Source organism: Pagrus pagrus (assembly GCF_965226575.1).
Source record: "Pagrus pagrus genome assembly, chromosome: 15".
NCBI classification, from domain to species: Eukaryota; Metazoa; Chordata; class Actinopteri; order Spariformes; family Sparidae; genus Pagrus; species Pagrus pagrus.
Genome location: NC_140199.1, coordinates 22,108,142 through 22,121,638, shown reverse-complemented (window position 1 = coordinate 22,121,638; position 13,497 = coordinate 22,108,142). Strand labels below are relative to the sequence as shown.

General features: G+C 41.5%; 2 protein-coding genes across 3 annotated transcripts; one reads left to right on the top strand and one right to left on the bottom strand.

Moving 5' to 3' along the window:
- Positions 1-39: 39 nt before the first annotated feature.
- Positions 40-3,948, bottom strand: klhl31 (kelch-like family member 31). Its single transcript, XM_084375111.1, has 3 exons — positions 3,880-3,948; positions 1,854-3,056; positions 40-1,766 (listed from the first exon to the last, which is right to left on the bottom strand). Exons 2-3 carry the CDS (start codon positions 3,026-3,028, stop codon positions 1,034-1,036), a joined length of 1,908 nt encoding a protein of 635 aa, XP_084231237.1. The 5' UTR covers positions 3,029-3,056; positions 3,880-3,948; the 3' UTR covers positions 40-1,033.
- A 1,290-nt stretch (positions 3,949-5,238) lies between these two features.
- On the top strand, positions 5,239-10,868 carry eloal (elongin A, like). Of its 2 annotated transcripts, none has more exons than XM_084375109.1 (11): positions 5,239-5,392; positions 6,141-6,197; positions 6,285-6,397; positions 6,512-7,403; positions 7,481-7,580; positions 7,659-7,826; positions 7,904-8,001; positions 9,321-9,501; positions 9,640-9,748; positions 10,276-10,382; positions 10,606-10,868. In XM_084375109.1, the coding sequence occupies exons 1-11, from the start codon at positions 5,312-5,314 to the stop codon at positions 10,665-10,667; spliced, it is 1,968 nt and encodes a 655-aa protein (XP_084231235.1). In that variant the 5' UTR covers positions 5,239-5,311; the 3' UTR covers positions 10,668-10,868. The 2 variants fall into 2 exon arrangements, with proteins under 2 accessions (XP_084231235.1, XP_084231236.1); XM_084375110.1 differs by having other exon boundaries at positions 5,240-5,392; positions 7,484-7,580.
- The last annotated feature ends 2,629 nt before the right edge of the window (positions 10,869-13,497 follow it).

The window sequence follows — 13,497 nt, the reverse complement described above, 5'->3', positions numbered from 1 at the left end:
AAATAACATGATTATAAATAAAATGACCATGGCTCAGAGTATAGCTTACACTTCATCTCTTTAATTTAAAAACAAACAATAAATGTAAAGACATGAGCAGTCAGGGAATTCATGAGTACTGACCTCCAGGAAAGCTCAGGCTGACAACATCACTCCCAAGTTATATTTTTCTTTTTCTTTTTTACAAAATAGTTTGTTTTCTGTCACATCTGAACCCATTCAACCCTCATCATTCCAACATTTTCCCAACAGAATCCCAATAGTGTTTGTGACGATCACCCAACATACTGCTGGATACTGTACATCAGATGCATGTAGAGAAGCTGCAGCATGACCGTGTGGCGAGTTTGAACACTAATGACAAGCACCTACTCCTGGTAGGTGGTGCCAACACTTACTTCAGCTCCAGCTCATTATTCTGTTCAAGTATCTGAGAATCACAGTAGCTTTAGTCACGACAGACACGCCTGTCACAAAATCCTTCACTATTAATAACTGTTACTAATTACTGTGTTGTTAGTATTTTTAATTTTGTGGCACTGGGTTAAAAAGACAGATTTGTTAGCATAGCAGCCTTTATATAGCTTTTTTTTTATAGCTTTCATTTGAGTTTTAAATAACATCACAGAAAAAGGGTTTATGAAATTATCTGAACTGAATTGGCCCCAAAGGTAAATTTCTGTCTAAGAATGATAAAAATGGCTATTGCTTTGTCTCCATCACAAACTTTATCTGACCTTAATCATGCCATTTCTGTTAATTAAAATTCTGAAAATACATTTCAAGGCTTCTGAATTCTGCTTTCAAATTGTTCAATTTGTTTCTAATCAAAGGAGTTTTAACAAGAAATTGTAAAAGAACGTTGTCCCAAATTTGTAATCCTTCCATTTGACTTATTTTTGCTCATCATTTAAACTGTGCATCCTAGTCCTGAAAAAGGGACGACTGGTAGAGTTTAGAACCAGGATTTCTGCAACAGAAAAGCTGGAGACATTTAGACATGTAAACTACATCATTATCATCATCTAAACCCTTATATACTGACTGGCGCAGAAGACACTGAACTGGCTCTGGACTCTCGTGTTTTCCGTGTGGGGATGGTGACAACACAGCATGAAATGCCGACTGTAGCTTCTGGCAGCTCGTCATCCTCAGTCCATTCATTGAGGTCAGGGTTGTAAACCTGAATGCATTTCTTGTACTTCTTCTCGCCCTCGTTCCAGCCTCCGAGGAGATACACCTTGTTGTTCAAAGTGGAAATACCGGCTGTGCTCACTCCTGTGTGAAGAGGAGTGCAGTAGCTCCACTGCCCGTTGCTGGGGTTGTAAGATTCGACAGCGAGGACATCCACCCTCTCCCCACGACCTCCCAACTGACTGCCACCGATGACGTAGGCTCGGTCTCCCACGGTGGCGGCGCAGTGCCATCCTCGAGGTGTGCTCAGACTGTTCTTATCCTGCCAGGTGTCGGTGGAGGGGTCGTACGAGCACACGGACCTGGCGTAGGCATTGTTGATGTAACCTCCTGATACAAGGATCTTGCCGTCGATGACGGAGCTGCCATGGCAGCAGCGGGGCACCTCCATGGGAGCTTTCATCTGCCACTGGTTGGAGGAGGGCACATAGCACTCCAGAGAGGCCTGGACACCATCACCGTTTCGCCCTCCGACAGCAAACAAGAGGCCGTTGAAGGTGTTGAGGCTGAAGTGGGTGCGCCTCTGGATCATGTTGCTCAAGTGAATCCAAGTGTTGAAGCGTGGGTCATATCTAAAGAATGTGTGAGAGAGGAGGCATTTATTTTCTGATTCTACACAAACTAACAAATTCAAAATTAAAAGCACAATTAGCTCTTACCTGCAGAAGTTGCTGACTGCATGTTTCGCCTGATTCCTTGCATCATTCTGGTCCTCACCACCTGCCACGTACAGGAAGCCATCCAAGACCGCCACACACTGGTTGAAGCTCTTTGCCGGCATTTCTGTCAACTTATTCCACACGTTATCTGCATCTCTGTAGAGAACTTCTTTGCTGAGAGATTTCTCTGTCAGGGCAGGGCGTCCACCGACTGTGAGTACCACCTTGAGGCCCCCGCGTACCTTTGTTCTGCGTGACTGGAGGATGTTCTGTTGGTATGGCAGCAGATGGTAATTCATGGCGTCAACAAGGAGACGGTGGCACTCGGAGTCTTGCATCATTCTAGGCACACTCTGGACATGATTCACCAGGTCTTGGGCAGAGATAGTGCCAAAGCGGATGAGAGTAAGCAGATCTGCAGCGTACTTCAACCTCTTCTCGTCAAAGTCCAACCATTTCATGGCGATCTGGAAGGCTGTAATCTCGGAGGGAAGCTGCAGGGAATCATCCGAGAGGAAGTCACTGATCTGCTCGTAGGTGAGCTTCAGGAACTGCTCCATCTCAGAGAACTCAATGAAGTTCTCCCGCATGAACTTCTGTGATGCCTCCTTGGTTTCTTTCAGGTCATAGGCATCGGCAATATTGGCCACATACATGCAGTTCTCCACACTGAGCTCCTGCATGAGGAAATCACTGCACATCTTCACTAAGGTGCTGATCTGCAGCAGCATGGCTGCAGCGATAGTGCTGCCAATGCTGTACAGAGACAGGGTCAGCTTTCCAGAGTAGGCATATGTGATTGCTGTGGCGAGGCCGACAGGTGACAGGTCGTTCAGGTCGATCTTCTGGAGGGATGAGTCCTTCTTCAAGATGTTGCGAATGTACTCGCTGCAAGAGGCCATGACAACCTTGTGGACATCGAATGACTTGGACTTGGTGGAAACCGTCAGATCGCAGAGGAAGCTGTCCTGCCTCATGGTGCTCAAACCCTCCAGGAGGTTGGGGGCATACACAGAATCAGTGACTTCAGTCGAAATGCAGCTGAAGCCGTTTCCTCCCTCTAACAGAGTGTTTAACCCGTTGATCTTGTTGATGGGGCTGTCCTCAACCATGATGGTCATTTCATTGATGTCCCCTTTGCTCTTCTTAGCTGTCTTGTTCTTCTTGGGTGCCATGGCTGTTGCAGCAGAACGCAGCCCAAACCTTCCGAAAATATAAATTAAACACGTCAGGAAAGTGCCAGAAAAGCTGTATCATCGGTCAGATGAAGTCATGTGCTACAGATCTTGTCTTCTAATGAAATACAGAGAAGTTCAAGGTATGCTACATTCACTTGTATCTACATACTCTTGTCTGCCTCAAATTAAGCAATAATGTCAGATCCCTGCACATTTAACTTGTTGTATCTAAAGAGGAAAGTTATCGTTCATTTTAAAGTTAGAAGAATGTATTTAGACCCAACCAGACACCTCTAAAAGCATGTATGCTACCAGGTGATGCTGGGGCATGTGAGTGCGTCAACATGCCCCTCTTTGCATCTGTCACAATTTATCAGCAGTATGTCCAGGAATAGCAACGCTGGACGGCTCACCCATGACGTTCCTTTTATAGGCTTTGCGACATGAGCAGCAGGCCTCATGTCCTCTGAATGTTTAACTTCAGATCAGGACAAATATTATTTTTTTGTCAGTTTTCTTCATTTGCTCTAATTCTGTAAAGCCTGTCCTGAGGCTGCAAATAAGAGGATTTACAAGACAAAAAAAGTTTCATAAAAAGCCACTCCTCACATTATTTACCCACAACCCTAGAACGCTTAACTAACTGTCACCCTGACTGTGTAAATAATAATTTTACCAAAAGCTCAACGGCTTCAAACGGTTAATTTGTCTTCTGAATTCCATGTTAGCAAGTGAAGAGCACATTTTCCATTCTGAAATGACCAACAATCGCTGGCGCATTAACTGCACCAAACGGCCTTTTCAATGCTAAAATGACAAACGATAAAGCATGGCAAAGCTCCACATACCTGAGAAATGAAGTTGAGGCTGGGGAAGAAGGAACTTGTGCCTCCAGTTACTGGAGCAGGAGAGAGAGAGAGCAGCAGTCACCCCAGCTGAAAGGGACATGTGGTTAACTCCTCCTCTTGGGGAGTGAGTGCCAATCAAGTATTGTGCAAAGCATGGGACCCTACACCCCACCTCCCAATATAGTGCCCTACAATAGCCTCCAATCAGTTGATGTCAACATACTGTGGGGGCTCGACCTATATCCTCGATGGGACGTCACATGAGGAGCTTCATCAGGTCATTGTTGAGAAATATTTCATTTGTTATCTTTTTTAAGTATCCAGAAGGAAAATTATTTTTTGGATAATTTAGTTGCACAATACATTGGAAATAAATTATATCAAATAAAAATAAGAATGATCTTGATTTATTGTTGGGTGTGATCATGGACGATCCAAACGGAAATCAGCAGACTTTATTTTGAGAGAATAGAGACTAAAGTGTGCAGAAGAAACTCTCAAGACGTGGGCGCCATTTAATTACCATCGCATTTAAAAGTGTGAAACCAGAAAACAAAGGTTAGACTTGTATTTGCTTTGTGATCAATAAGTCATCATCTAAAAATACCCAGCGCCTGGGTAGTTTTAGGTTATTGATCGCTGGCAAAGTACAAGTCTAACCTCTGTTTTATGGTTTGATGAAATGTCGTTGGATCCAAAGATCACCTGTTCTTTTTAATACCTGCATTCACACTCCTTAGCCAACCTGTCATTTGCTCCTTTTATACACTTAAAACTGTTTCCTGCAACTCTCTTCAGAAGTCTCTAGACACTTACCATAAAGGTGAATTCAACAGTTTGATCAAGACCCTGCCAGCTGATGGGATGGTTGCTTACACTTGACATGTATGCAGGTTTTTGAAATACTTGCTTTGCTTTTCCTCTCATTTTCAGCAACAGAGTGCTCAGAGTCATGCATCTCTTTGGGTAAACTCTAGGAAAGGAGAAAATCAATATGTCATCCAAAATTGTTTGTTCATAGTTTGAAGGATGAGAAATCTCTCTGGCAACGCTGTATGACCATTCAAAAGGCCAATAGTTTCCAAAGAGGGACCTGCAGGAAGGCTTGAGACACTCATTTCTTTCTGTAGGTGCATGGTGCTTTTTTATTCTTAAGGCCAAAACCTGACACTGATAATTGTATCCCTATTTAGCTTCATTTATGTTTTGCCCATTACACAGAAGAAGAAGAAGAAGAAGAAGAAGAAGAAGAAGAAGAAGAAGAAGAAGAAGAAGAAGAAGAAGAAAACATGCAGCAACAATGTGTTCTTGATATGAATTGTCACATAATTACCAAAACACACACCCCACATCATTTCCGCCCATTATAATAGTGTCATCAACGGGCGCGCGCGGCCCGGTGTGCGCAGACGGCCGCACGTGAGTCACCGTGATGGCCAGCAGCTCTGATGTGGTGAAGAAGAAAGTCATGAAGTTCAAACTTCAGCTCACAGACACGGCAGAGTCCGCTACGGTAGATAAAGTGTTTACTTCTCCTTCATGTGAGTGCGCACAATAAACGGACCCGAGCTGAAGCGCAACGGAAGCGTTTCTTTAGATGTTTCACGGTACAGCCAATGATCTCAAGGCTGTGTCCGAAGGTCCTCTGTGTTTATTGGCTGAACTAACTCCGCCGTCCTTCATTTGATGTCTTTATTTCAGTATCGTCTCGTATCTCTGATCATTTGAGGACAGAGGACATGTGCGCTGCTGCCACACAGCAGTTGAACCCTCTCACTGTGGGGGTCAGGTTGTTTAAATGGGAGGTGCCTGATGGCTAAAATTGGCAGCTCCTGCAGTTGTTCAACTTATGGCTGCTGTCCATCATCAGGCCGCCCCGCAGGCCTGCTGGAGTCACTTTTTTACTTTTACATATAGATGGATTTCTAGGAGAAATTGGCCAGTTTAGATCTTGGGATTCACTTTGTCAACACATTCAAATTCATTTAAAATGCACAACCTGAAAACACCCAACTCGGCTATATAGTGAGACTTTACAGCAGCCAACAGTGGCATTATCCATTTATAGTTCGAGGTAAAAGGAGCAGCCTAAGTGGGTGTGTGAGGCTCCCATACATAGCTTCTGCTCTGAATGCACAATCAGCAACTGTGGTGATCCGAAGCCAGGACTGCCATATTTGGCATGTGGGGTTTTCTTCAGTCTACTTCACCTTTTAGCTGCTTTTTGTCCTAAATTGTTGATGTGTCTACTCTCTTTCCAGGTTCTAAAGATTTTGCAGAAACTCAAGGATCTGGATATCACATTAGACATTCTTGCTGTGAGTCTCTGTTGCAAAGAACGTGTTTTGAGTTTATGTATTTGGACAAGTTTAATGATCTTTGACTTGTCTCTGGGCATAAATTAGGAAACTGGAATTGGGAAAACGGTTAACTCGTTGCGCAGGCATGAACAGGCGGGAGAATTTGCCAAGTCGCTAGTTAGGGGCTGGAAAAGACTGGTCCCTAAGGAATCCACAAGGTGAAGCGTGTTCAACTTTTTAGTTTCATTTAACAATATACATTATAATATGATTGATTGTGCTTAAATGTTTCTGTATTTGACGTGTTAATCTTGAACATTTCCTTGATGCAGCCACACAGAAGATGCAGATTCGTCTTTTACAGACAAACCAGAGGACCAAGACTCTACAAATAATGGTTTGACAAAGGAGGATTTAAACAATAATTGCTTAACATCTTATGACAACAGTCAGAACTCTTCAGATGGGGCCCTCTTTAAAACAGGGGATAGGAAAAATGATTCAGAGAAACAATGTGAAGAACAGATGAGACATGAGGACCAGACTGAAAATCAAGAAAAAGGTCATGATATCTCTCAGAAAATTGAAATCCAAGAGGATGAAATGGAAAAATCAGTTGTTTCCAAGGAAAAGAAAAATGATCAGAGTGACAGAAAATCGGGAGAGGTCGTAATCACAAACTCGGAGGACACTCATCAGAAATCCAGGTCTGATTCCAGGGAAGCCTCAAAAAGCAGCTGTGACAGTGGAAGATTTCAGTCTGAAAAAGAGTCGAATAAGAAATCAAAGCCATCAAAAGAGTCTTCAACAGAAGGCAAAGACTCTTTTCCATTTGAGTCCAATGAGAAACACTCAGAAACCTTTAGACTGAGCGATGTCAGAGACGACAGGTCTTCAGGAGTATCGAGGAGTTCAGAGGCTCAAAACAGGAAAAGGAAAAAATCAAGTAAAGAGAAGCACAAACAACACAAGCAGGAGTGTGAAACAAAGGGACATCCAAAACACAAAATGGCCAAAATGAAGAACAAGGACAAGGAAAGTTACTGCGAGGCACCTGCCATGTCTTTTGAATCATACTTGAACTATGACGTGAATGTTTTCAAGAAGAAAGAAAGATCAGGAGTGAAGAAAGCTCTCAAGAAGAACAAGACTGCAGCAGACGATCCAAGCATGAAACCTTACAAGCCACCTGTGGTGTCTCTAAATGTTTCCCCTCCAAAACAGGTATATTTTACAGATATCTCAAGAGTTTAACCTCTGTAGTGCAGGTAATGATCCACTGATAATCCCTTGTATTTCAGCAGTTTAAGGAGTCTGTAATGGAGCTGATGAACATCCCTTTACCCGCTACTCTGTCCGAATGTGAAAAGCAAATCAGTGTTGACTACTTTGAGACGAAAGGTACTGTATCTATAACAAACCCTACTGCATCTTCACACTAGTTATCTCGTTCCTGACGTCCGCTCTTTTGTCTTAAAGCTCAGAAGGAGTCAGATTTCTGTGACGTCTCTGAAGAGTCTTCAGGCTTCACCGGCCAGCGACTTAACAAAAAGATGCAGGTGTACTCCGGTGCCAAGACCGTCTTCCTCCCGGCCATGATGAGCTTGTACCAGCAGTGTATCCGCACGCTCCAGAATAACATCAACCGTGAGTAAGAGCTTAGGGACTCTGATCGGTCAGTCAGTTTGTTGGATTTGTATTCAGGAGCAGGGATCTCTTCTCAGTGCTTTATGAAACTGGCGGAGTCCCGTTTGAGATCCTCGAGCCGGTGTTGGAGAGGTGTACACCGGAGCAGCTGCTACGCATCGAAGAATGCAACCCAGTAAGAATACATCTAGTGCACATTTAGTGGATACTTTATTAGGCACACCTGCTTAGCTGTGATCGGGACAACATATTTGCTTTTAGAGCAGCTCAAATTCATAGATTCAGTAAACAGAACATTGTCCTGGGCAAAGGCCATTGACATTATATATGATAATCCTTTATTAGTCCCACAACGGGGAAATTTGCATTGTTGCAGCAGAATAGTAAAATACAACTGGGCTGTAAATCCTGCAGAGCTGGGAGGAATTCACATTTCACAACTTTGGGTGAAGCTAACAATTATTCTCATCGTCAATTATCCTTCCAATTATTTTCATAATTAATTGGTCTATGAACATTTGAAAAATGCCAAAATACCATCTTGTCATTGCTTCTTTTATCCAAGCATCAGTCTTAAACCAAATGATTCCTCTTTAACGATCAGAAATGACAAAGAGGAGCAGCAAATCCTCACATTTAAGAAGCTGGAACCAGCACCTGTTTGACATTTTTTGCTTGAGAAATGATTGAAACAGTCAGTTATCAAAATAGTTAACAAGCAATGGAATCAGTAAATATTCCTATTAGATGTCTTGTGTGCAAAGCTGACATGTTGATGAATGCTTTCAAGTCATCACGTGATAATCTGCTGGTTAAATAAATAGATATTTATTGTGTACATAAGTCTTTCTTTGTATGTTGGAGCTGGTTCACTGTGATGTCATGCGTAATGCCTGTAATGCCATGGTAATGATTTAACATACAGCTGTTGTAGCTATATATAAAATGATCATCTTATATCTGCTCCTCAGCTGAGAGGAGTGAAAGTCATCCTGGTGCTGCTGTATCTCATCCACGCACGTTTCAACAAGTTCTAATGATCAGTGATGTCTTTCTGAACACCACTGAGCTGTAAAGTTCCTACCACATCTCTGATCTCCTTCACTGAGCTGTGCTCTTTTTGTTTTGTGAAGTGTGAAAATCCAGAGTGCAGCTTTGTGCAGCAAGTCTCGTATAATAATGTTCATCTGAACAGTAACGTAAAAGACGAGCTCACCCATGTGGAAAGTCGAGTGAAGTTTTGTAGTCCACAAAACATTTCTGGAGCTTTACAGCAAAAAAACAGAGTTGCAACATTCTCCGAAACAACTGAAACCAACAAGCTCTAAGGAGCCATTTTATGTTTATGTCTTCGGTTTGTTAAACCCACACTTTGTAAACCTCGGGTAGAGATGTGTATTTCAAGCTATTGTAAAATTTGTGACGAAGGGAGAACTTTGTTTGAGCATACAGGTGTTTATTTGCTGTTCGGCCTGTAACCGTTTGTTTCGATAGATCTACGTAGGAGTGACCGACCACTTGTGGGGGAAACATTGCCAGAGGGACTTCAAAGACTCCAAACTCCAGGAGTATGAATCATGGAAAGAGATGTACGTCAGGCTGTCTGAGGAGAGGGAGAGGAAGCTCCAAAGACTGACAAAAAGCATCGTCTCGGCACATTCTAACAAACCCAAAGGTATCCTTTGTGAAATAAACTTCTAAACTGTTAAACATTAGAAACACAACATTTTATACACACTGTATACGGTGGAGAAATATTGTTGCTCTTTATTTTGTCCTGTACGCTGTAACATTTTTTTTTTTTTTTTTTTAGGTCGGCAGGTGAAGATGGCATTTATTCACACTGTTGCCAAGCCACCGAGAGATGTGCGAATTCAGCAGGAAATTCATGGAACTGCTGTTCAGCAGCCTCATCAGCTCAGGTGCAGGTGGCCTCCAACGTCCTAAATACAGAGAAATATCTATTTTGTGATTAACTCTATTATCAGGAAAACAACAAAGCTGAAATGTAAATAACCAAGTTCATACAAAGGGCAAAGACTTTGAGAGGCAAACAGGGGCATTGTTGCACATTTTTACACCTGGTAAGCCCTGTGCTTGCTCTGCTCCTCTCCCACATAAAAGCCCTCAACTACAAAGTGATCACTCGACAACAGCAGCTTAGCAAGGTCATAATCTGTCAGAGACTCATGTGATAACACTGGGTGAAATGCTTTTTGGGTGAGCTTAGCCAAACACAGGAATTGGAGCAATGTGCTGGATAAACTGGTTTTATTCTGGTTAGCGACGGCCTATGGGCCTTTTGTTGTTAACCGTCGCAACATGGGATGTTGTGCTCACTAGCTGTGGTCTAACGTTGTAGGTAGACGGACACTTATTTTGTCATTTTACGTGCATTGTTTTAGTTTTGTAAATAATCATTTTGTTTTATTATTTCTTGAATTGTCAGTGTCAAGGTTCAGGACAACAGATCGAGGCCCAGTTGTAATGAGCCCAGCAGGTCCAGCAGCAGCTCCTCGGGGGCAGGAAATATACAAGACCCTCGCAAAAAAACAAGTGAGCTGACAGAGAGATGTAGTAAATGCAATGTTGTTAGGTTTGCTACTGCTTTCCAACGCCATCACATTGGCTTGTTCAGATATTTATCATGTTTGTCTCTTCTTTTATCTAATAATTTCCTTCAAAGGTCAGACTGAAAGCTACTGCATGCATATAGATCCGTATGTAGACCTGATTATGTGCATTTTGTGCGTGTTATCACTTATTTTTGTGCACACAGGAGTTGCTCCGATGATGGCAAAGTCCTTAAAGGCGTTTAAGAAGCAGCTGGGACGCAGATAAATGCTCTTATATGATCTCGCTATTTACAGTGTGTGGGTGCGGTGAAAGTGCACTCTATCATTCATTAACTTTGGACAATAACAGGCTTGTGTTCACCTTAGATTACTCTGTGTTGTTTGTCTGAATATACAGGCAGTCACCATGTTTTTTTCTCTATAACTGAGTTGTCTTCACTATTAAATGGACAATGAAATGAGCATATTTCTGTGCTTTGATATGTCGTCTTTCAGCCGGTTTGACCTAACAAACCTAACTGAACAAGGTCAGTTGGTAGGTTATTTAATGGGGTTTGGCTCCCTCTAGAGGACGTATAGAGAAGAGTATAGCGTTCTCTGTATATTTATAAATTTCTCCAACAAATACCCAACAACACGTATATTTTCAGATTAACCTCAATGAATGTCAATGATCTGATGTGAGAGTATATTTGATAACATTAAGTCCCACCTCTTCTAACACTAAACTGAACAAACTCAAAGTGAACCCATGAGAAAGTATAACATCTGATTTAATACACACAAATTTAAGAGATGAGGTTAATTGCTGGTGGTATATTTTTATTTTGCTCTTTTCATATCAAATAGATTATCAACTATACTTTCTGCTCAAGTTCTGTGCAAGTTTAGAATCATGTCATCTATGAAACACATTGACAGTTATAAAGAATTTCTCCATTTCAACCCTGTTTTGTTTGTTCAGCTCCAAATTGTGTATTCATCCACTTGTTTTTGAGCCAAACGACTATGAACACAGGTCAAGAAATTGCTCCACACAATGAAAAGAAAGCAGCTCTCACTGTAATCCCTGTGGTGTTGCCTTCTTTTATGGACGGGGGAAGGAGACTGCTGTCTGCCTTCTCAAGGACTCTTGCTGTCTATTTTGGGTTTTTTTGGGATATGTTTGAACAACTGTTTGAGATACTAAAAGGGGAGGCTGTGAGACTGCTGCAGCCTTCAGCACCACCTGTGGCAGCCTGCTACGGCTGCACCAGTAATCCATCTTCATGTTTAATTCATTGGTTGGAGGTGAACTGCTGTGTCTCGTATAAAAACAACCTTTTGGGGGCTTTTTTCATGTGATGTAACTGTAGGTAAGAAAAGGATCTGGAGGTTGAGTGAGCAAGTCTCTTCTCATGAATCTATTTATACAGGACAACAAGGAGACATCTTTATTGATCTCTAAAAAACAGATTGGGAATCAATTTATTATTTTATTAATTGTTAATCATCTAAATATCTAACGGAGGTAGAGAGCTGTTTGGTGCTAACCTTGGAGGGGCAGGCCATATGACCTGATGGTTAATGAGGCTGTCCTGCCACAAGGGGACTGTGCAGCAGAGGGCTGTAGCTGACCTTGACCTCTGACCAGGAATGGAGCAAAGTGGGGAAAAAATCCCATCAAGGATGGATATTTCATCAAGCAATTAAAATGAAGGAAGCCTCTATCATGTTTTGTGTCTCGAAAACTGAATTGTATGACCATAAGTTTAGCAGATATTGTCTTCACGTGTGCATATTCCTAAATAAGTTTTGAGTGTCATCATATTACCCATAGGAGTACTGTACAAAATGCACAGAAGGGGGCAGCAATGGTTGGTTGGTTAAGAGCAGCCCAGTAGCTCATTTTTGCCATGAGGTCAACAAGCAGGTTTATCCAGCCACGCAAGTGACTTGTTTTGAACTAAAGCACAGTTTAAATCTAAATCACTTTTAAAAAAGGACCATAACAGTGATGGAAGAAAATATTTCAATGTTTTACTTATGTGAAAGTAGCAAATACTGCAATGTAATAATCAAATTACAAGTTCTACATTTGAAATCTTAAGTAAACATACTGAAGTATTAGCAGAAAAATGTATTCTTGAGTATAGAAATTAAAGTCCTCATTATAGAGCAGAATGGCCCAACTCAGTGTTGTGTTACAGGCTATGTTGTTTGATCATTAATATTACATTAGTACTGTTAAAGCATCATTTCGATGTTGCAGCTAGATGAGGTTTTGCTAATATTAACAACTTTACATTGTTAATAATAATAACAATAATCTGATTATAACTAAACTAAGGTTGCATTATTACCTCATTAATTTGTAAATATTAAAATTCTTAGTTTGAATTCCTTCTCCAAAAACGACATAGTGCACCTTTAGAAGATGGTAGCACAAGAGAAGGGGCATACAAGCTGTCAGCAGTGTTTGCTAATATTGGCTAACCATACTACCCACAATAAACTACTGGTCATATAAGACCAAGTGAGCTAGTAGTGATTAACCCTTGAGCGAGGATGTGCTCAATCACTTGTGAATTTAAATTAAAAAATATTTCTTCTTTTCAAAGTAAAAGGTGCACTATGTAGTTTTGGGGAAGAAAAATCTTCATTGACTGATTGTTTTTGCCTAAACAGACGGAATAAACAAACGGGACACCTTAAAGGACAACACAACTTCATACTGTTTCACTTTGTTTATATGTGGCGGACCCTACCTCTCGGGCTACAAACTGTTCTGGGGACCTTATTTTCCTCTGAGAACAGCTTGTTTATTCACTTACGGAAAAGATAATTATTTCCAAGTTTTCATTATTACCTCATTAATATTGTAAATATCAAAATTCTTAGTTTGAATTCCTTCTCCAAAAACTACATAGCGCCCCTTTAAATAGTAAAAGACAAAAGTTACTAATCCACCTGCTGCTCCATTATGCACACTTTTGTGCCTCATAGCTTCCCTTAGTTTCCAACACGCTAAACTTTAAACAACAGATGTCACTAAAGTCGTATTTAAACTATTAATTAAAGTACACACTTCTCAGTTTGTGCCCCCCACCCCCCCC